This window comes from Apostichopus japonicus, chromosome 8 (assembly GCF_037975245.1).
Source record: "Apostichopus japonicus isolate 1M-3 chromosome 8, ASM3797524v1, whole genome shotgun sequence".
NCBI lineage: Eukaryota > Metazoa > Echinodermata > Holothuroidea > Aspidochirotida > Stichopodidae > Apostichopus > Apostichopus japonicus.
The window spans coordinates 4,053,837-4,078,816 of record NC_092568.1 but is presented as its reverse complement, the minus strand read 5'-3'; the positions used below and the strand labels follow the sequence as shown (position 1 = coordinate 4,078,816).

General features: G+C 35.2%; 1 protein-coding gene and 1 long non-coding RNA gene across 11 annotated transcripts in view; one reads left to right on the top strand and one right to left on the bottom strand.

Moving 5' to 3' along the window:
- Positions 1-24,980, bottom strand: part of LOC139971570 (fibroblast growth factor receptor-like) — a 189,551-nt gene that overhangs the window by 160,629 nt on the left and 3,942 nt on the right. For 4 of the 10 annotated variants that reach the window (XM_071978161.1, XM_071978166.1, XM_071978162.1 and 1 more), the window contains one exon: positions 18,276-18,344. In XM_071978161.1, the coding sequence (XP_071834262.1) occupies positions 18,276-18,344 (69 nt within the window). Of the gene's footprint in view, positions 1-18,275; positions 24,383-24,403; positions 24,977-24,980 lie in introns of those variants that run through there. The other 6 variants (XM_071978158.1, XM_071978159.1, XM_071978169.1 and 3 more) reach the window with 3 other exon arrangements.
- On the top strand, positions 4,805-22,350 carry LOC139971573 (uncharacterized). Its single transcript, XR_011794424.1, has 3 exons — positions 4,805-5,211; positions 15,514-15,679; positions 15,894-22,350. It is a non-coding gene; the product is annotated as an uncharacterized lncRNA (long non-coding RNA).

The window sequence follows — 24,980 nt, the reverse complement described above, 5'->3', positions numbered from 1 at the left end:
GACATTCACAAAATATATATGATGCTTCATCTAAGATTCCTTTCTTGAGATATTGGTGTCTACAAAGGTTTACATACTTTGATGTCTGCTGACCTCAAATGACCTTTTCAGCTGTTATGAAAACAATTGGGTTCTCATCTCCACAATATGGTGTATCTGCATACCATACATGATTCTATGGAAGGCGAAAAGGGCAACATTATTTTGTTGCTTAAACTAAGTTTGTTGCTGTCTAAACCAAAGTTGTTGTTGCTATTTTATCATGTTGCTGTTGTTTGTTGATGTCTAAACTTATGTTGATGTCTAAAGTCACGTTGATGACTAAACGTGCGTTAACGCGCAGTCCAGCTTTGACCACGTGCTTCAAGTCATGATTCTGGGGCAACAATCGTGTGTATATAAACTACTGTATCTGTACATCGGCAAAAGTAGCCATTGAAGTTTGAGATACTTAATCGACATTGCATAAAAATGTTATTTAAATACTATAATTCTCGTGGAGCTGGTTGTTTCCAAATACTGCAAAGCATGCAGTGTAAATGTTTGATCAGTTGCTCTAGATGCATGGATGATAGGCACACTACATGTACGGGGATATTTGAAGGGTTGGGGTTGCTGGTGAAATCGCTGCAAGGTCAAAGCATGGAGGTACAGTACTATACACGGAGTTGGCGAGGAGGAAAGAGTGGCAGTGTAGCCGAAATGAAGGTCGCGCCCCTTTAAAACAGCGAAGCTAGGGTACTGGATGGCATCTGCCATATATATTGTGTAGAGCATACACAAAGTACAGGCAGTTATACGATCGCATCTTTACAACTACACTAGTAAAAGTATAGGTCATATAATAAACACAATTGGTGTTCGATCGGGATGAAAACTTTTATCTCTAGTAATATTGCTGTCACTCGTTTTACTTGATTGCCGACATTCACAACATAACCCGACATCATTTAATGGTTCATACAAATTAATTTTAAGTATAGTATTTTATGCTGGCATCTTGTCTCGACACTCGTTTTACTTGATTTCCGACATTCATAAAATTGCACATACACTTTCAAAAGTACTGTATGTCCCAACAGTTCTGACATATTGCAAGTTATATCTAGAAATTGAGGGGGCGTGCAATTAGATCAATAAATTTGAGCTGCAATCTCTGCATAATCAGTAAAAAAAAAAAACATTTCAAATATCCCACTCTAGAAAGAATCAACTTCAATGTGACATTAATATAACTACAGTATAAAGAAGAACAATTAATTTAATACAGATATAAGCTCTAAGAGCCATTGTCTTAGCATCAGAAAACAACAATACTGCTAATTAGATGATTATGGATTGCTAAGTAAGTTCTGAACCCACTTGAGGTAACTTTGTAATATTACCAAAATATTTGCACCCTACATTATTTCTACAGTATTAAACAAATAATAAAGTTTAAAAAAATTCTCATAACTGACCAAATAAAATCCTCACCCACCAATGTTAATATTCAATTATTGTTCGATAATTTCATTCCCCCCCCCCGCCCTCATTTATAACAATTATTCCTGTATGTGTTCTACTGTTATACCATGATAAAAGCATTCCAAACACAATTAAAATTTCATTTGTAGGCCCCCAATGTACATGAATACCATGCAGCATATTGCCTGTCACCAAAATTAATCAATCTGAGGCTTATAAATTATTACATTTAATTAAACCATATATCATGCACTAGTTAATAGATAATACCTTGTTGCAGAAATATCTACATTTCGACGCCAACAGGCCTGCATGTCTGTTTATTTAATTGAAGGGTAACAAAAAAAGTCACGAAATGTCACAGAAATTATATTAATTAAGTGACATTAACTGGAATTATATGACCATCAACGGTAATTTTTGATTAACATATTAGCCTATGTTACAAGTTGGGTACAAGACAATTCACTTTACACTAATTAGTCTATACCGACAACATAGCCCTATAGATATAGTCATTCATTAAGTCCATGCAAACATGCAGCTACTGTACTTGGAAATTGCTCATCTGACAGAAACAATGGGGACATCTACAGCTGGATATGCAATAATTTGCTTCCATTTTGATCTAGGACTGGTATTTCTACATATATATTGGGACAGCAGACTTTGACATTCAAAAGGAAGTGAACTTTTTGTTAATCAGTGTTCTTATATCTCAAGGCGATAGAGGTCTGCCTGCATATAGATGCCAGCGATGCGAGAGCGTGCGGCTGAAAGTCAATAATCATTGGAATGAAAGTTGAATCCTGGGAGGAGGATGAGCGCTAAATCTATGTTGACATTTCAAACGGATCTAGACGGTCTGTCATAGATCTAGCAACTCATACACAATCAGAGCTAAGAATAACAAACCAAGTTGACGCTAGCTGCACAAGACAGATGTGGCAGCTGTTATTTTCTAATAGTTATGATCATAAAGTTGAGCATTACAAATCACTTATTGTTCTATCATCAGAGTATACTTTTAAGTACCTAAGCTGTGACCTGATTGGACATTTAAAAGTTGAGTGATTAATGCATGGGAAAGATTATTGAAATTAATGGTGGATCCTTAATATTTTTGATCCTGATTTTATTTATGATCCCAAAGAATGCAGATGATATTTTTGTTGAGCTTACTTTGTTAATTCTGTTGACATTTTAAACTGATCAGAACAATCTATCATCATGCCAGTAAGTGATATAGTCAGCTTACATGAAAACATTTTGAACCAAGTAGCTAGCTGCACCAGATTTATCATGGCTTATTATTTTCTAGTATACACTTAATCAATTTATAAATTAGAACATTGTAAAATTACATGTTTTATTGCATGTTCTGGCATTACGGAATTTAAAACAACTGAGAAAGAAATGTAAGTTTTGTAACAGCTGCCTTTTTGTTATTTCTAACAATTACAAGCATCAGAGTTAAGGGATAGACTTTGAAATTTATGGGTTCAATTAGAATGAGTACCCCTCCACCTTCCTCCCTCCCCTATATCTTCCTCCCTGCCCCTCCCCCTTCCTCCCTTCCCTTCCTCCGTCCCCTCCACATTCCTCCCTCCCTCCCCTATACCTTCCTCCCTGCCCCTCCCCCTTCCTCCCTTCCCTTCCTCCGTCCCCTCCACCTTCCTCCCTGCCCACCACCTACCTCCCTCCCATAAACCTTCCTCCCTGCCCCTCCACCTCCCTCCTCTCCATCTCCCACCCTGCCCCTCCCTTTCGTCCCTGCTCCTCCCCTTACTCCCTCCCCTCCACCTTCCTCCCTCCCTTCCACCTTCCTCCCATTTAGCTCCCTTGGGTTATTTGCAGTTGTGTTTTTTTTTGTTTTTTTCAGTGAATTCAAATATTGCTTACTGATTCCACTATGATAGTGAACTAGTCAATTGGAGAGAGAATTACAGCAAAATTGTTTTTCTTGTGATTTTCTTGAATAATTGTACCATAGGATTGCAAAGAATGAAGAACTATCTGCCATCTTCTGATTTGCACTTTGCATGTCATCAATACTAATATGAATTTGAAAGTTTGTGGAATAGGCTGGAATCATTCACTAGACTATACCCATTTTTACTTTGCAACAAATAATTACCTTGTTTGATTGTGGCCAGATCCAACTCTGCCAAATTTAGTTGATTTTTTTTATGGAAAAGAGGAGGTGGGAGAGGGAGGGAGGGGGGGAGTTGCATGTAAACTTATCCCTACATTCGGGAAAAAAAGCAACTGAGGCCACCTTTGATCTATAAAAAGAAATTCACCAAAGCTGAACCCCAAGATTTCAAATTCAATCTGTCTGTGTCAGACTTTAACATGTTGTACATTATAGCCCCCCTGATACAGCATCTGAGATAATATTCATACTGCTATACATCAAGTTACTTTTATCTGAGTACCAAGTACTTCTGGGTACTTGAGGTAACTTCTGTTTAATATGACTAGTATTTTTGTAAGTAACTGGTAAAGTACTCATCCTGAACGAGTACCAAGTACTACAAATCAAGTACAATTAATGAGTACTTTAGCAACTGAGTCTTGAATGATGAGTAGAGTACTTTAGCATCCAAGTACTTTTCATCGAGTGTGAGTACCAAGTACTAATTAGTAATTGTTAGTATAACAAGCAATTGTTAATTAATTATAATTATTAGTACTTGTAAAAAAGTACTCTAGTACCATGTACTTTTCGAGTACTATCACTCTGCGTTTAAGCTAGGTAAATGTTAATGTATACATGAAACAATGTAAATATCATTTTAGTGCACAAACTCTATTTGGAAATAATTATTCTTTACAATTTTAAATATAAGAGTAAAACTCAGTAGGCCTATCTAACAGCTCTGGAGGGTACAGTATATATAAGCAAACACAGACAAAAATATGCTCAAAATACATGTAATGACAAAATCTGGAATTCAGAGACTAATGTGGGAACGTTACATAGATCTATTTAATTTATGAAAATAATCTAGATGAACGTGTAGCTTGGCACGTATTAATTGGCACATGTTTCATTGTTTATTTGATGCATTGCACATCCTATGTCTGCACACTATTATTCTCACTGACTGCTGTACTCCACTGTAATCATTCACAGTAACATTCTCTGCTTTAAATTACAACCAGGAAATACAACGCCTTAAATTGCATTTATTTACATGATGCACTTTGGCCCGCATTTTAAGAGACAGTTTCAATCAATCAACAAAATCAAAGTAAATGTCAAAGGTCAAAGAAGCAACCCTGGGATCCATCTGTAGTCTGATCACAGCACACACACATACATACAGAGAAACAAAAACAACAACATTGTGTGGGCTTGCAAACTAGATGAGATATCAGCTGACTGGCTGACTGTGTACAGCATGTGGAGTATTGCAGTCCAGTAACAGCAGACTTCACATCGCTCAGGTCTACCAGAGAGAGAGAGTGGTGAATGGCTGTTATGTACAGACAATTTTCTTTAATGGAGGGAGCCTAGGTGCATCAAAGTCCACTTGTTGCAGGTCGACTGTCTACATTTTCAAACAGTGAAAGCATTCAAACTATTTCATTGGAATGTTGTTGATTTGTCTAAGTGGAATATTTGTCTGCCATTGATTCAGCAGAAAACATGAATCCGGAGTAAAACAACTAATCAACTGACAGTTAATTAATTAAGTGGAAAGTTAGTTACGTGAACGATTTTCAGAGCTAAATAAGGTAAGTCATATGTGACAAATTAATTGATTGCTTGTAAATTGAAGAACAATCTAGCAAGCAAAGAAAGCTAACATATAGGTATTGTACTGGCCGAAAGAGAGTGTTCACAAAGCCAGCACCAGGCTGGCTACTTTCACTGCATGTATAGGCACTCATGGTGCTTCCATTGTCTTTATATCTATCCTTGGCCTGTTTTATTTCCTTAATTAGCATTGATGTCATACAGTAAAATAATATTACATAAGTCCATCTCTTTCCCAAGGAAAACATAACGTTAAAATAAATTTGTTAACAACGACAATACAAATGTTAATTAAAAGGGCACAATTAAAGTCTCAATACGTGTTTGCAAATGAATTTCGGAAAACAAACTTCCGCAGCAGATTCAATGTTTCTTATTCTAAATGCACTCTGACCAGGTGGGTTTAATGGAGAAAAGCTGTCGCAATCGCAAGAAAGAAATTTAATTTCTGTTGCCCTTATGGCGCGAACGATTTACCGTAAAATCACTGCGACGGCCCATACCAGCATGTTCATTACACAAATGTTACCTATAAATACTCCTATCAAATCATATACACTTTTTGTACCCAATTCCACCTCGGATGCATCTGAAAATACCTGGGGGTTTGCAAATTTTGAAGTTTGTAGAATCTACGGACTCGTTACAAAATCTGGCGAAATTTATGCAGCTCAAAATGTTTAACGACAGATAACTCAATAAAAATAACGAGTACTTTGCACTTTATATAGAAAGGTGTCATTTTCACGGAGCTTTTAGGGCGGAAAGCTGGAAGGGTCCAAGTTTAAATTTGGCAAACACACATTGAGACTTTGAGGTGGGTAGAAAAAGGAATATGTTTTCTTTACATCTCTCTTAATTGAAAAAAAAAATCTATGTAAGGGTAATCACATGAACAACTATATATACAAACTTCCTACCACAACCTTGCAGACCTTGCCTTTAAGAAAATCCGTCCTAGATACCCTACTTTCGCTGTACTAGTAATGAGCCATTGGTCCTGTAGGGGACCCCAGTTTTTACAGAAAAAGTGTGGTACCTGGGGCAGATTTTCTTATAGGCAAGATCTGCATAATACCTTTGTGACCCCATGTAGAATTCAGGTCACTTACAAACAGTTCACGATTTCCTTCTTATTTAAGAGAAGGTTATACTGTAGATATAGACATCACCGTAGCAACAACAGTGAAGTTGCACTGATTTTGACAGCAGCCCGAGGAGCATATATTCACAGAGTGACACTGTGCACGTTCATAGATACAAACGAAGAGGTTTCAGTTTTCTTTTCCAATTAAAATAGTACTTTTCATTCAGACGGATAATTCAATGATATCGTACAGAGAAATGAAAAAAAGAGATCCATGCTTCCCGGGGGAAACCTAGAAGTTTATGGCAAGGTAAAATGGTCAAACTTTCTAGCGCAAGTATAAGTTGAAAAAGATGAGACAGTTATACTTGTATCTTTCTGTTAATTGAAGCACCACCATATTTGTCAAGTAATACTGTATGTCAAAGTTAGAGGACCTAGCGTTTCGATCCTTAGAAGATTTTGTCTGAATTCAGGTCTTTCAAAATGTCAAGATTCCCTGCGTAATTTTAAGGGATGGTTATAGCTGATAGACATCGCCATGGAAACAACCGTATTAATGTCGCACTATTTCTAAATTATATAGGCCTGATAAATCTCTTGACATTCAACAAGTGCTTTGGCATATCTACAGTAATGCACCTCAAATTTAACAAAGTGTTCAAATTAATTGTGCCAATTCACTACAGTATACATGTGTGTTACACAAAGTCTATTCGTTTAAAATTTCACAATGTTTCAGAATAATTTGGTATTAAAACACAGTCATGAACATACAGTAACTTTGGTGACTAATCAAATTATATTAGAAGGCTGAAATTTAGATCCTGGACATCATAGTAACTCTAGGCCCTAATATTGACCTTTGACATAGGAGTCATATAGATTTACGGGACATAGTACAAGGTTTTCATGTGAAGTTTACAAGCAGAATTTTCCAGAATATATCAATTCCAAAGTTTCCTTGATCATCAATCTTGATCATAAATTTTAATTTTTTTAATTTAGTGTTCACATTTTGTAGATTTACAGTTTTGATTCTAATATACATGTGCTTTTTTTCTCATGTGATACGGAAAATGGCATCTTTGATTTCCTCTTCACAAACATACAAAAGGTCTTTACTTTTCTGTAACAATTTGTCCATTAAGCATTATTAGCATTTTGCTACATTTGCAGTCCTGGATAAATTATTCCCAGAAACCGAATCCATAGATCAACAGAACTGTGTTCTAAATGCACCTGTATAGAATTTGATGCTGGATAACACAAGTTCTTGCTTGTCAGACTTTCGGAGTTAGTAATATACTGACTGACAATTCTACATCCCTATAGGCCTTTAAAGCTTAACCAAGTAATCACAGGCAATAGGTATGTATGTATGCATGCCAAAGTTGGGTTGAAAAAATATGAAATCCATAACTATAAGAGATGTTAACTTTTAAGCATTTTAGGCCAAAACTGACATGATGAGTGTTCTTAAATGCCAATGCGGTGTGTTGGGTTAAATGTACAGCTACTTGCGCTGGATAAATGAAAGCCGAAGTTGGAAGTTGCTGGTCCCTCTTAACAACAAACTTTGTAGATTAATTTGACCCTATAGCATGGAAGATGGGCTTGGCATGCACTTAGTAGGACAAATTTAGCATTATCCAAAATTTTAATTTCCAGAATGGTTTTCCAAAATTAAGGAAAACAATTTATAATCCAAAGTTAACTGCAAAATAAATGGCTGTAAAATGGATGATTCTCCAATCTGAAGGGTATACAGGAGGCGCAGTGCTAAAATGTTACTGTTGTATAGGCTACGTAGATTACAGTAGGTGCATACTGTAGGTTGAATGGAGATAGGTAAGTGAGGAGTGAAGTAAAACTTACAATTTTGAGCTGTTCATGATACATGCAGCTAATTCTTATAGTCGTACAGTATAATACGTATATACCTAGGAGCCAGAGTATAACTAACATTATACTATTATCTATGTACAGTGTTCTTAAAACTGTGCACAAGATCATATTTGAGTAATATTATCCACACCCCCACATTCCTATACTTTTATGATCTTTCATGTGCACCCATATATACTGTACAAGTGCCCTGCAACTATTAGACTGTAGTAGTACATCAATATTGCTACTTTCTCTGACTACATATTGCACCACCCTGTCAACTTTGAACTCTATTTTTTCAATTAACGCAGAGACTAGAATGTGAAAAATTATGTATGAAAAAAAATTTAACTGTATGCATATTTAATATTTGACTAGAGACAGAGGCGATGGTTAACAATTGCACCGTTTCACAGTAAATCTTTCTTAGAAAGCCAATTTTATTCAACCTTCCAACTGGCTATATTGTAACAACATATATACACAATTGTAAATAGAATAAATGTCTGGGTATATCATGTATGTTTTTATTGCCAGCTGCTACCTGTACATTTAATAACTAGGTCTACCCATTGAGCTACACTTCAAACCATGCATATATAATTTGGCAGGATCAAGTCAACCAATTCTTTACCGATAAGATTATCTGATGGGAGGAGAAGGAGGCATGTGTCTATCACCATGCAAGGAGTTTAAACAGAGCGTGGGTGGCTATCTAGGAATCAATTGCACCATCAATATTCATTACAACAACCAGGACAGTATGTAATCCAGATTATCAAAAGTCTAAACCATTTTAAGGCTCTGACTCTGTTTCCCTGTCAGCCTTTATACTTTCACTGTTATGACATTCAAGATGAACAGACCATGAAATTGTTTAATGTTGTTTGTACGTTTATGACCTTTCAAAGATGAGGGTAACAGATAACATTGCAATATATAGTCCAGGGGCGGGGGTGCGGGGGAGGGAGGGAGGGAGGGGGTGTACTTCAGGGAATAACTGAGCATACTCAGTTCTGTCATATCAGTTCTACAGAGTTACAAAACAAATATAGTGTTTCTCATCAATTACTAAATATAATATCATTATGTGAACTGCTAGACATATCTTTGCACTCTTTGTGTCAGAATTTGTCAAATTGCAAAGCAGTTTATTAATGTGATGCCAGGTAAAATAATCCTTCACCCTCATTGCACTGAGTGTAAACATAACTGCTAGGAACTAAGAATTTGTCAATTCTAAAGCAGTCTACTCATGTGATGCCAGATAATAACATATTCCTTGAACTCAGTTGCATTGAGTTACAACATAGAGTGCTAGGTAAGACAAATTTGTCAATTTTTAAAGCAGTTTACAAATATAATGCCAGATAAAATATTCCTTGAACTAAATTGCATTGATTAATAAAACATAGCAGCTATGTAATATAAATTTGTCAATTTTAGCAGCAGTTTTGTACTAATGTGATGCCAGATAAGATATTCCTATGAGTTTATACACATGTATATAATATGCTGTAGCTGACTAATGCAGTTAAACTCAAGATTATCCCCTGTACTGTGCATGGTTAGTCTCACACCATCTTTATGCAGACCAAAAATATTTTGAAACACATTCCAATTCAATCACACCATTTATCTAATAAACTTTTCCCCCAGTTATCAGCTCAGGCTGTCCCCAGATGGAGAGAATGCGAGAGCAAATTAATTGGAGTCAAACTGCCACTCAAAAGAAGAAAAGAAAAAAGACAGAAAACAAAACAGAGAAAGTACTGTATGTTCTTTACTAAAGACAACCCAGAGCTAGTGATTAAATATCTCGAAGAGAAAGTTTACGATGTCTGGCAGGGAATCTCAATACAACTGCTTCAAATTAAAGCAACTTGTAACTAGAGGAAACAGAGTTTGAAATATTTAAATGTTAATTGGATATTATCATGACAATGCCCTGGAGATTATTTCACATATCACTACTTTTTTTCCGTCTTTTTTTTTCGACACGTTTAATTTGTTTGCTAAGATCATGTGTAATAGTAACATATCAAAATAAACACATGTATGTAATATGTAAACTAAGTCAATAGAACTGGAATATAATTTTAGTTTGATACAAACGGCATGCCATAGGGCAATATTATACCGCATAGCAACAGAGGGCTTTGCTGCTGTAACTGGATAGTCACATGTACTGCGCATCAACTACTCTATTAATTTACGTTTAAAGATGGAAAGAATATTGCCAAACAGCATATTTCAAAAGGGAAATCAATCAACATTCTTGTATATTTTATAATTTTTCATTATATACACTGCAGGGTGAAACATGTCTCTGATAAATAATAGCAAGATGGAATAGTCCCATGCCAAGGAAATACAACGTTGTGTACTTAATTACATAGATATTGCTAACTGTATCACAAATTCACTCAACAGCTGAGTCTAACATTACATGAACAAACTAATAATTATGATCAAATAAAGAAATGAATGAGACAAAAAATGTCAGTCACTTTTGGTATTGATCAAATACCCTTAAAGAACAGTTGAAAAAAAGATATCACCATACAAAGTTTAAAGGTAATCAGTTTAGACTTCAAATTATAGCACTCTATAATTGCTAGAAGTTTTGAAAAAGTACTTTCCTTTAGGCCTTTACTTTTTAAGGAACACACAAGATGATTGAATGCCCCAGTTAGGAAGATTTCCTCCAAGGTTGTAATACAAACAGTTGAAGAATTTTCACCAAAGGTGACCATACTTGAATATCTAGCATATTTAGGGCCAATACAGCATATCTTTAAGTAGTTCATTACCATAAAAATAAGCTGACAGAAAGATATTACTTGCTGTGATATAATTTTGTGTAAATTTATATATACATTGTTTTCTTTTCAATTTTGTCAATGTGCCATGCACTGAAGAAGATCTTGCAAGTAACAAAATGTGAAGCCCTTTTACCATTGCATGTATATCAAGTATGACACTGATTCACATTAACATTTGCCACAAATATAATTATCCCAAGGCCCAGCTGCTGCCTCACTGATCTGCATTAGAAATCCCTCACAGATCACACTTGGGTCTAACCCACATGGGTACACAGACTTTTTCACTGGTAGTAACACTGTCTCAATGGTGGCAAAGAACTCTGTGCAGGACTATATTACAGTTTTTATTTTTCTCTTTCTTACTTCATATGCAGAATAAAGCACAGTCAATCTGTGTCATAAAAGCCATCTTTACGCTTAACCTCTGAAGCTTTCTTAAACTATGGACAGGGTTCCACCTTTTTTCATCAACACAAGTCCTGCACACATTCAATATATGGATAGAGATAATGTAGAGATATAAAAGCTCACACTTGTGATTGATGGATAAATCATCCTAGAGGTTTTAGGAGATCATCCTTCTAGGATCAAGAAGAGATATAATCCTCCAGCTTGAAAGGATAACTCTATTAAGCCAACTCCTCAATTTTTGCATGGTTTTCCTTTCCATGTGTTATTTCATGATGTATATATATATATATATATATATATATATACAATCCAATATTCCAACACTTCCTTCAGAATCTTGTCTCTAGTTATAACTGAATCTTTAATCAACAAGTTGAAGTTACATTTCATGCATCAACCAGCCTTTTCCTTTTCTCCTTCTGATTTTGCTCTCTGTACTCAACCCTAACCACTGTTTCTCACCTTTCAGAATCCATCATTCATAAATTATTTAAAATTTATTGATTTCAAGGTGTGAATGACATGCCTTTCATCTGTTTTTATGACTGTGACAATTTAAGCTTTGTATACTTGTATCAAATAAACAACGAAGACCATTATATATCTCATTTCTTTAACATGTCACGAATGCTTTCAGCTGTTAGAGTACAAATTTTGTTTCAGCTAAGTTTGACACATAAACGTCTTGACACTCAAAATCACTAACGGGCAGGACAGTTATTGTCATCTTGAGATGGCGGCTAGTTTGTCACCTTTACCAGGAAAATTATTGCCATCTTGAGATGGCGGCTAGTGCATCACCTTTACTGAGCATGTATAAAGTACTGCAGCCAGCAATCTTTTTTTATGGATGAACCTGTACTAGCCATTCTAGATCTTACAGTGTAATGGAAATTGTTGCGGTGAGTTGCCGACAGTCCCGTGGGGATAAAAAGTTTACACGCTAAAATGTCACCCGCCACACATATTTGATAAACGGCTGGCTGACTGGAAACATGGACGAAAATAATTATTAGAAAGGGGGACCTGATAGGTAGAAGTTTTCACAGATCTCAGTGCAGTATGTCATAGTCTTCAGGTGATTTAACGGTATAGCCAGTCCAAAGAACGTTTATTATGTATATGAGTCAGTAATCATAATTCTTGAGTTAAATACTGTAAAGCCAGAAAGAGAATGAAGATCAGAACAAGAAAACATAACTGCAGGAAAACAAACACTCAAAAAAGTATATGATTTTAAACTTCCTTCAACAACCTAAAAAGTCAATCTTTTTCAATCTTTCGTGAATTATAGTTCACTGTTATTCAATTTCACTCAAAATTTGGAGGCAATACAGATGACTTTATAACCATGAAATTAAAATTTATTATGAAGTTGTATAAAAACATTACCACATGCATAATAATCATGCTTTCTGCAATTTTGCTTCATGTTTTTAATTTGCCTCAAAGATCTTTTACCATAAAGTATTTTCTTTTTAGTATATATGTCCATATATCAAATTAAAAATCAAACCGTACACAAATAGAATTTTAATTATCATCAGATATGAGAAATCTAGCATATTAAGTACTAGATTATAGCCTCATGAAAAACCATTTTCTATCTAAATCAGGAAACTTCAATGTTTAACATATTAATCTCTGGCTGAATGAGATTAGTGAGATTTTGCTCACAAGATTTACTTTCAATTTGAATACAAGCAAAAAAAGTGGAAAAAAATGGCAAAAGTATATAACTTGAAATTTGTGCTTTACAATGCCAGTGGCAAAGAGCTCATCCCTGGAGCATAGGTTATTGACATTCACAAAGTGACGATGGAGAACATCTCATGCAGGTGCTTCTACCACAAGATCTGAGAGCAGGGCAAATAGATTAAATGGAACGTTTTTGTCTGAAAAGATTTTCAATTACAAGATGCAAGATAGGATTCCGTTGTATGTGTTTCTGTAGCTAGTTAGTGATACTGAGAACTGTAAGGTACAAAAAAAAAAAAAATGAATGATGTTTGATTCAATTTATGGAGGACGACTGAGAGATAATTTCAGCCAGACAAAACATAAATCAATATGAAGTGGTATGCAGAGAAAGGAAGGAACACAGTGACCATTGAATCTGTTAGATAATGACGGCTGACTGACACTGTGTTATCGGCAGAGGACAAATAACGTTTTAACTTTGGAGAGCCGCAAATTAAGGGAAGCTGCATGTAACTGGACCATTAAAGAGACTGTTTGAAAAGACTCAAGTAAATCACAAAACATCTTACTGATTCTTTAATATAGTTTGATCAAAACCACCAAATTTTCTGCACAAATAAATGATGTTGACATAAAAGTGAAGGTGACCTTACCACCACCCCCATCACCCCTACCCCTTCATGTTATGAACAAGATGTTGAGATCAGTGGGGTTTCAAACTAACAGAATGGAATATTTTTTCTGTTAAATATGCATCTTGCATTATCTGCCAAGGGAATATCCCTTTCAGTCAAGACACATGAAGTTTCTAATGTTCAGTTTCGTTCGTCAATTTCACGTTCCATTAGTCTCGCATTTTGGTTCGTTTCATCATCTCTCCCCCCAGGCCAATTAATACCGCAGTAGTTTCCATTGTTTTAGCCTCGTTATCAGCTTAGCTGCTTCTTTGCTACAATTTCACATTCATTCGTGAATAAAATCTTGACCCATTTTCTCCAGGATTATTTAGTAACACTTTTTTCTTCTACACGCCTAGTTCCTTTTCCCTCCTGCCATGTTTCTCCTTTTTTTTCTAGACTGACTCTACCAAGCCATTCGTGTTGGCCAATCTCCCTAATAAACATAAAAATACAAGGAATTTCAGTCCTTCTAGGATGCCATTACGTAACTACATACATATAGATGTTAATATCTAATGCTTGTTATAAAAAGCTCTGTCAAAGAATTGGTGAAAGAAACTACACCAATCAGCTTCATCTTGACAATTTAAGGGAAGGTTGATAAACCTTCAAACTAGCCACGAGTGACATTAGAACCACTGCTGACAAACTTATCGCCATTATTACCCTGTAATTAAATCTTCAAATTTGACAGCAAAAATAATCATTTGATCAAGAGGACACCGCCAATTAAGTTGAAAAGGAAGGAATGTTTGGAATGTCTTCATGTATGCAGATGACTAATTTTAAAGTTTTTACTTCACTACTGGTTCGTCTTATTGGGTCTTGTACTAACTTTGCTTTTCAATTTTTATCACAGCAGTTTTTTTGAATCCGTACACTTACTTTACCTCACACAAAATATTATTTCGTAGGGTATGCATTTGCACCCCTGACTATATGGACGCTCCGCCACTGTATTCATTAATAATTACAATGACAATTATAATTACAATTCAAGTTGATCAGATATATATCATCATAATATATATTATACGTAGAATACCTTTGAAGGAGTTTGAAAAAATTATGTTAGTCTTTATTCGGAATTGTAACAATATTGTCTGATGTAAGTACCATTTTTTTCATTTAAATTTGTAAGTTCACTAACACAGAAGGTCTTTTACAGACAGTTGTGAATTACTACCTGATAGCATGAGACATAGTCTCACCTAGAGGTCTAAATTTACTCAAAAGCAGTTTCGTTTTTTCCCCGCCATGAAATGAAATTGACATGTAGGCCTACTATATAAGTCAATGTTTCTCTTTACACTCTCTTGTTACCTGCAGGAGCCGTGCCTTGCACAGCTCGAACAGGTCTGTCACTCTGACCATGCACACTCTCCCCTGTAACTAAATCACTCCAAGTCAACCAAACATTTATTTTCTTATGCTTGATTTTGAATGTAACTCTTTCCATCCTGCCATGTCAGTGCTAAACCATTCCACTTGAAGAAAAAGAAGAGAAAACAAAGGGGGAGGGGGAATCTTCCTGAATATAATTTCTCCTTTTTCACTTTTTAAAATCAACCTGCAACTTCAGGAGCTTTTAATTTTAACAGCTTTCCAGATTTTCATCTTTCTTATATGACATCTCGATAAATCAGTAATTACTTTGTTTCTCCTCCTTGGATTATGGAACAGATCCTGTTACGATTGACAGACCAAGGCTAGGACAGGAGATACTGAGTGGTTATAACTAGTAAAGATAGACTTTGCCATTTGATCGAGCAGGAGAAACAATTTTTTCACCATGGTTCTCAAAGCAGTCCTTGGTGTGGCTATGATTGCTATCACAATTGTTGCTGTGGTAAGTGAATATTACTTCTCTTTGGTCTTGAAGCTGCATTTTGCGTTAGGTTGTCAGAGTCGGGGTGGGGGAGGAGAGATCAGAATTACAAAAGGAGGTTGCATGTGGCCCTAGGGTTGTTGAAGAGAATATACACATATGAAATGCCCATTTTGCATACTAATTACTGATTTAAATCTCTCTAGAGCGATTCTTTTTTTTCATCACTCCGCAGGCAACACCAGAGGTTTCTTTCATGATGTTGGTGACCATAGCGAGCATCGTGGTGGTAGCTATGATGGTCGTCATTGCCTTTGACCGAGCCATCTTACATCACCTAGCTTTGAAACCAATTGACCAACCTCAAGCTAACGAAGACATCTCCAAAGTGAAATAAAATGTAAAGTAATAGGAGTATTCAAACAGTGAACTAGTGATGAAGAACTGAAACACTTAACGATCTTTCTCAAAGGAGGCTTTATAACTGATCAAGTGGAGACACCATCGAAATATTAACCATGCAAGAGGCACAGTGCAGAGCTTAACTCTCCAACTAGAATAAACAAATGGATAAAGAACTTGTGACTCATTTCTTGAACCCAGTTTGGGAACACTTTTCCTATACTGTACTTTCATTTCTTGCTTCCAGGCACTCGTACTGACAATATGAGCAGTATGAATATCATGTTTTTATCAGATACTAAAGTGCAGGGACTGCTGGTACTGTCAGTAGTAGTGCTTTGAAGCATGACATGGGATGGCAGTATAGAGTAGTTTAGTATTAGGAAATTGTACCAAACTGGGCTGCATTATAATAAGCCCCTGTACTTACTGATAGTTTGAGTTTTTCATTCTGTTTCTTTACTTAAATTATTTGCTGAAATAGAGAATATATCCTTTGACTGAAATCGCCTTTGAATGTATTATTCAACCTGAGAACTGAAATTCATGATTAAATTAGTAATTGACATATTTTAAGTGATATCAAATTTAATAATCCTCAACAGCTGGAAATAACTTGGATGGATAGAACCATCGCAAAAATACATTTGAAAATGTCTCCATTTTGCTGTCAACGAAAATTTAATGGCTGCAGATAAATCTTTTACAATCTATTGCCCATCATATCTTAACTGCATGACAAACACACCCATAACTACTTATGTTTGTGATAAAACATTTTATGGGAGTTAGTTATACTGTAAATATGGTGAAGAGTTTAAAATATGTTATTGTTAGTGGCCCATGGTAGCCATCATGTGTAAAAGAATATGGATCTCATGTTATAGTGTGGGATCACAATCTAGGTTTGGGATCACAATTAACCTAGGTCAGGGACTTCAGTCTGTTAATACAGTTTCTATGATGTATATTAATATGCCATATTGGTAATTGTACACTACCATGTTTACAGCTGGTGGTCCATAAATGACCTTTCAGTTAAACACTGCCAATGTGATGTTAGTTAATACTCTTACCTGGATTCTGTTACAAGGCCTTGCAGCATGAGGCAAGAACCTTCAAAACAAGTCACCTCCTGAATGTCAAAGTCAATATGAACCAGGGAGGCGAATATTTCATACCCATGTTTAGTTGAGTGCATTACCGTTGATCATTACATACAAAATATGTTTGAATGTCATTAGACTAAATAGAAGATAAAAACCAAAGTGATGTTTCGCAGAGATACTTCAAAGGAACTTCTGTATACCGAGAGAGAGAGAATGATAAACTCAGTGGATAAAAAAGTCATCATCTGTGTGACTGGTATACGGCATACTCTGGTGTATTATCCAGCATCAATATGATGATATGGTACTGCTCTTATGGACATATTCTCTGTTTACATCTCAATTCATATTGAAGTGGCCACATCACTATTACACTTTATTATAAAAGGTTTGTTAAATATGCCAAAGATTTGATTTTAATGCAACTTGTATTGAATGAGCATGAATTAAGGATATTTAAATGTGCCATGGCATTTATCATATAATAATATGAATTCAAACTATGAATGAGCCATTTTTCATAATTCACAAGCCTATTTTATGTTACATTATAAAGCTAAATCTGTGAATTAATGTTATTTTAGACTTTGAATAAGAATTTAGGAAGGGGTTTAGAGGAAGGTGGGGGGGGTTGGGGGTGGGGGATGGAGAAGTATTTAGTAAAGTGGAGGGGTATAAGGTTGAATGCAGAGTAACAAAAGGCTTCACTATGTTGATAGACTATACAGAGTTCAATTGTTGAGGGGAGACAGGTAAATGAGGTGATCTAACATAATTGGCATTCCTGATAAAGCTGGGGAGGTTGTCTCTAAGAATTGTCAGACTTTGAAGTATATTAAACTGAAGGGTATTACATACATTACATCATTAAGACATCTATTCTAGGGGTCATTAGGTCAGCCTTACAATTGAGAAATAATTAATACCTCATCATCAGTTTCTCCATCAGAAACTTTACAAATTGGTGATAAATGCTCCAACTTCAAAGAAAACAAAAATATTTGCATACATTGCAAACAACATCACATGAACAATACTGGTTCATATTATTTGATATGATACCCAAAAAAATTCCCCCCAAAAAATTAAAGAATTTTTCTACTCACAGTTCTCTACATTTGAGGTAGCCAATATCTTCCAAATAGAAATGAGGACATATCTGTTACTTCTTGAAACTAGAAGAAAAAAGAGGGAAAATATCAATTTGATAAATATAAAAAATAGAAAGAAAAACACATTGTTATATCTACTTTTCATTGGATATTTCAGTATTTTGCTAAAATTACAAAAGCAAAATGACAGTTTTATACATTTCAAATTGTCAAACATAACACACATGGTTCTAGTTTTTTCCCCCACATAAAATGATTCAGTGCTTGAATTCGGAGATTCTTTATGGAAGTGCGGAGAGAACAAAACTTCCATTATGTATAAGTAAAAAAACTACTCAACTCAAGAAATAATTTTGCTACTAAGTCCTGAAATACAGCCCTATGTTTGTTTTTTGTGATTTCCATATATGTTTTCATACTTTGATAATTTCTAAATTCGTCAGAAATCGGGCAACCATAACTTTGTGTTTTAACGACAAATATTTTGTCAAGGTTAGGCTAGCATTTTCACAGTGTACATATCATATTCCATAGTTACCCCTATTCCAGTAGCATATGTACATAGCAAATTCCTATGTAACAAAAATAGCCTAAAAATGTTTTGTTTCTCAATGACCAAAATTTCTACAATTTCATCATCTTTTTGAAGGTAAACCAAATGTAAAATAGTAAAAACTAATTATCCCCATCGCCAAAAAAAAAGAGAGATTCCACATCAATGCTAGTCCTCCTCTTTCCAAGCCTAGCAATATTTTTTGTTTCTTTAAGGAATTTCTATGAAAGCTAACCCTTTGATTTCATCAGGATATGTGACACAGAAGGATCAGTTGTCCTTTTATCTAGGCAAATCATCAAGAACAGCTTTAAAAAAAAAAATCTTAAATTTGTTAATTTCTACTTGCAATGACTACCATATTTATAATACCTGATGAACAATTAATGCAGTCTCTCTACATTAGCCTTCATGCAAACAGTTTAAGATTATTATATACAGATTCGTAATTTGTTTCATCATAAAGGAAAAAGTGAGACATTGTCATCTCAGTTCCTGTGATTTCCTACAATTGCCTGATAAATAAACCACACAAATTTTCCCCAAATTTGATATGTTTCGTAACAAACTTGTTTGAATGATGCGGCTGTTTTCACCTGGTGATACGCAATCTTAACTTGATTTATGTTTACATGATCTTCCACTTTCTGTATACTTCCTTAAGTATTTTGGGGTATATCTAAGTTCCTGTGTTTTGGTAGACTATATATATAGCATTAACTATTAATTGAACTTCCGCTGAGAGTAAATCTGTATATAATTTTCATTGAATTCAGGTTTCAGTGAGATCTCTATTCCAGAAACTTATTTAGCTGTACGACAGCCTCTATATCAGATCTCCAGCATGTGGGCCAAAGACATCTAATCAAACTTGATTTGTTGAGGAATTAATGATAATGTATTCTATGAGGATGATTGCTTCATCATAATCAGTGCATGTAAGGTAAATGGACTCACAATTAAACCTTAAAGAATAAAGGACAATTTTATCATCCCGAAAGAGGCCAACTTCTAGTATTGGCTAGGTTTGAATATTCGCCAGTATACCAAATGATTTTTGAGTTTCTGAAGTCATTATACACTAGAAAAGGCACTGCAATCTCACTGGGTTTACCATTGTACGAGATGAAGTCATAAAAATTAAATTTGCATAAATTAACCGATATATAGTTCAGTGTTGCATAAATTAAAAGCACTCATCAAGTCAACTGTGACTACCTAAGTAACTTATTTCATGATAAAGTCAGCTGTGGAATCTATGATGTATTGATCTGTTTGGATAATTAGTAAATCCCCCCCCCCACCCAAAAAAAATGCATTTGGAACAGAACATATTTGGCAAATGCAAAATATTTACATTTCTATATATTAGCATATTAGATATGTTACTTTCTGTTTATGAACAGCACCATCTATTACCTTCACTTTTAACCATCTTGTTTGCAGATCAGGCTCGTTTCTTCAGAGGACCTCAATCAGAGTTTGACCTCTAGCACTTACGTAGTTAGTTCTGGAACTAATTTTAAGTTCTTGCTTTGATTAGTTAATTTTGTAACTTACTAATACCACTAATACAATAGATGGGAGCAATCCTATATCAAAATTGTTTAAAAGAGTCATGTGCCGTAACATAGAAGTGAATATAACTTTATCGTTATAAATTGTCAAGCTTTGCTAGTGTTTCTCTTTCAGATAAGCTGAGTAAACTATACTTTATCCAAAATGTCTGTTGCAACACTTATTACTAACCTAATACATTGAAATTGTGGGGGGCAGGGGAGGGGGTGTATCACATCTATGACAAGTTTCAGAATATCCTTTTATATCATGAACTGAGGGAGCCTGTCAATGGGATAAAGTAAGGCTCCACTTTCAACAGCCTTGATGCCTATAAACAAAGCGTGCATAGTAAACATCACCTTTAAGATAAATTAGCATTATTTCCAAATATCATATAATGGTCAGTTTGTGATCCAACCTTCAAGCTTAAAAGTCATTTTTTTTATCCAACAGATGATTCTGAAATCTCTGGGAAGGCAGTGGAATGGTTAGAATTATTAGAAAAGTAGCCTACTTGTAAAAGAATTTTAGATTATTTTTAGCAATTTTCACAGCAATGCTAAATTTTGTGGTGAGTATTGACAACATTTGCAGTTAGTATCTCATCACTGATGAGTAACTCCGTCACACTACTTGTATCTGTAAAGTTTAAATCCCAACAAGTCTGCATTGACTGCTTAAAGGTCAAATTTTCAGCCTACCATATACCCTCAACTCTACAGTGCTTTAGTACCTTGCCGTCATTAACATTCACTTCCTGTACATTTACACAATAGTCAGTCTCACAAATGAAATGCAAGAGCATTAAAGAAAGTCAATACTAAAAAGGTCTAAATGGGAATTCGAAACTAGTGTACACGGTTTCCTGATAATATTACAGACAATTGAAAGGAAGTATTGTTTATAGGTCATATATATCAAATTAATAATCAGGTACAAGACTGATCTACACACTTGCAGCCTCCCATGAAAGCAGCCTCCAGTGTATAAAGACTTGTAAAATATTGTAAATAGAAAATTTTTGAGGTTCCAATTTTGTATTGTTCTACAAAGTGCTAAATTTGCTGTTGTTGTTGTTGTGTGGGGTGCCTGATATGAGACTACAAAAAAAGGAAAAGAAAAAAAAAAGGGAATGGAAATGTGTTTAATTAATTGTTCTAATTATTTCTTTGTGGTGTGAAATATTTTCAGATGAAAATATTTGTGTAATTTTAAATAAATAGCTATTTGATGCTATTCTTCCCCAAAATATTAAAGTGAGGTACAGATTATCAAGCAAATTCACTTGAAAATTTGTTAATTAGAAAATCGTCCGTTCTAGCAAAAAAAGGTTTAAAGAAAAACTAACGCAGCTCTCCTTAGAAAGGTTGTGAATCGAATCAACTTGATTAACTCATGTATATCCATACTTTGCATTCTCTCATGATAAAACCGGTATATCCCCCCCCCCCCTCATGTGACAAAAATTTCCTTGGAACTTTGGGGAAAGTTGTTTATAACAAGCTATCTATCATATGAGATTAAGATGAATAAGTTGGGTTTGTTTCTTATTCTCCTTCAGTTGAGAGCCTTACAGGGAATACAAACCCATCCATCATCTTTTGGCTTTATAATATTTGACAGAAATCTTTGTGAAAAGCAAATCTCTCCCAAACTGTTAAGAAAAGTTTGTTTGGGAGATATCCTTCATTAAATCATGTAAACTGTATGCGATAATTCTGTAAAAGATGTAAAATTTTAAGAAACGAGAGAAACATGCATGATTGCTATTAAAAATCGTATTATATTTTGGCATATGTCCAATGGTATGACTCAAAGACGTGGTAGTAAAAACATAAAAAATAAAAAAAAGCCATTTGAAGTAGACTTGTACAAATGGGTGGTATATACCATGTGTCAGGTCAAGGTGTAGAACATTAAAAATAATAAACACAATCAAAAATGCAAAACTCAAAATGCAAAACAAAAACAAACAAATCAAAAGTGAAAGCAGTGATGATACAGGTTCCTTTTAGTATCAATTTAAAGCCTAAAGATGGGTGTCATACGATCACGTTACTCTGTCGTACTGCCTCCATTCATGTGCCATCCTACAGCACCAATACCTGTAACAATCTCAACCTTCTTCAACATCTGAGAATAAGTTGATTCTCCGAGGAGAAAACCATTTCAGAATCACAGCTTTTGAAATTTGGGGGCAGTACTGGTGAAGTTTTAAACTCTGCTTATGTGCGGTTTTCTGCAATTCTTCAGTGCCGTTCGAAACTAGATTCCCATAACAATGCAAATTGCCGACTTTCATTTTCATTTGACATAATGAAGAACCAGTGGATGCTAATTGCAGAAGAAGTGTTATTAGTAACAGGAATTTTTATGGATTTTGAAAAGAGAAAAAAATTGTTCTTAGTAAATTATATCGTTAAACATTAACCATCACCCATGTAAAGCTAGACTACCAAAGCACAGGGCTTTTAATCCCGAGGTCACAAGGCTCCAACTAAAGGCTGGACAGCAAAGTAAAGCACAGGACTTTTAATCCCGAGGTCACAAGGCTCCAACTAAAGGCTGGACAGCAAAGTAAAGCACAGGACTTTTAATCCTGAGGTCACAAGGCTCCCAAATCAGCCTAGCTAGAAATGTCTTTTGCTCTGTCAAAATTTGTAGTTTCACAGTTCTTTCTCTATTTTATAATTCACGTAAACAGTTTTTTATGAGTTGCCTATGAACTTAATTAAATTAATTACTGAAGAATGTGTGCAATGTGTTTCTGGCTCTCTTGGCATATTTTGCTCTTTTTTTTTTTTTGCAGTGAAGTAAATATGAACCACCTTCTACCTTAAAAAGAGTCTTTTGTTTGTTCTTTCCTGTTTTTCATTCCCCTGCAGCAAACCCTGCCATGATCCAACATATATACATGATTCAGTTTGGTAGGTCTGGACAAGTTTGTACAGAAACAAAAAACAGGATTCATGTATTTAATTACAGTGGTACATGCTAACGTCACATGATCTCCCACTTTGCATATTTTTTGTGATAATAAACACATAATTTGAAGGAATCAAGATTCAAGAAATATAGAGAAAAAAAAATAAAGCTTTTGAAAAACATAAATTTGCAACAAAAACATCACAGACCACCACTGAGTACTATTTCGTGTAAGTGACTGAGGGTTTGTCCGGCAAAAACTTACAAATGAAAACATGCTCTACAGTTGAGGTTAGCGATATTGAGGAAAACTTCTTAACTAAGAGTGTGGCATATGTCTATGATATAAGTGTCATGTTACTTTCCACTCAAATATTTCTTAACACACTAAATTTGAAAGGTATCAGAAAACTTTGTGGTTTTAACATGTTAGTGCTCTCGTATTGGGGCTCTGCCAACCACGCCCAAGATCAACAGAGGATGCTGTCATTTTGCTCCTATCTAGTGGAATTTGACAAGCTGCAATCTCTGAATGCAGGTCATGTGAGAATCGTGTGTTGATCGCTAATGATATAATACAATTCCGTTAGTACTTTATTGAAGAAAACTTTTGAAACATCTATTTGGGAAGTTTGAAGTTATTTTAAGCATGTTAACTTGTACTTTCTACAGTTTTTTCATTTTCCATTTCTCCAAACTACACAAGTGGAACCATTAACTAGTCAATCACCTTGAGTGTCTGACATAGGCAATTACACTCAATATATTCACATACACGTGAGTGTTTTCATGTGGTCATCTTACTTTGATTCAGAGATCTCTATACAGTATAGATTACTATAGGACCAATAGAACAAGACTGGAGAGCCCCATTGCTTTTGGTAGGAGAAAATTTATTGCAAGCACGGTTGACCACTTTAAATCACAATTTTTTTCTTCACTGATCTTTAAATATTCGGTTAAAGGCATTGAAGACTCGCCCCAAACCGCGTGCCGCCCTCTGAAAAAACTTAACTTTCCGTTGCTTGCAAGTTAAGTTTTTGTCTTGTTGCTACAAAATGCAGACAGTAATGAAATGTGATACCTTGTTATCTTTTATCTGGACCTGAGATGTCCATCGCTGCTATGTACACTGTGTTATGGGTATTGACCATAGCTGCATGTATTGACTGTACACTAGTGTCTAATTACCGACGGTAGCAAGCTGTGTGTGTATTTTCTGGGATCGATGGTGGCATCTCACACTTCTGTTACACCTCATTCGAAACTAGGTCAGATTGCCGGCATCAGACATTTCTTTGTGCGCGAGTCTTCACTCCCTTTAATTCCCTTCTGGTTCCTTCATCCACACATCCCGTGTATCATCACAGCACCCAAGACTTAAACTCAAGCCTCAAAATAGTCAGGCCCTACAATGGACGTTTACAATGACCTTGTCTGAGAATTTATCAGGTAAGTAAAGGCTCTGCGATAATCCTTTCGCTGTGGACTTTGGAAATTTCCAGATGTAGGCAAACTTGAAGAAAAAAAAATGACTGGTGGTGACAGCCAATTTGAGCCTTGGTCACTTCATCATGTAAAAAGTGATCAATCTGATAATGCCATTCCCAAATTTGAAAGACGATATGCCATCAGCAATTAACAGTCTTATCTTGAGCCTC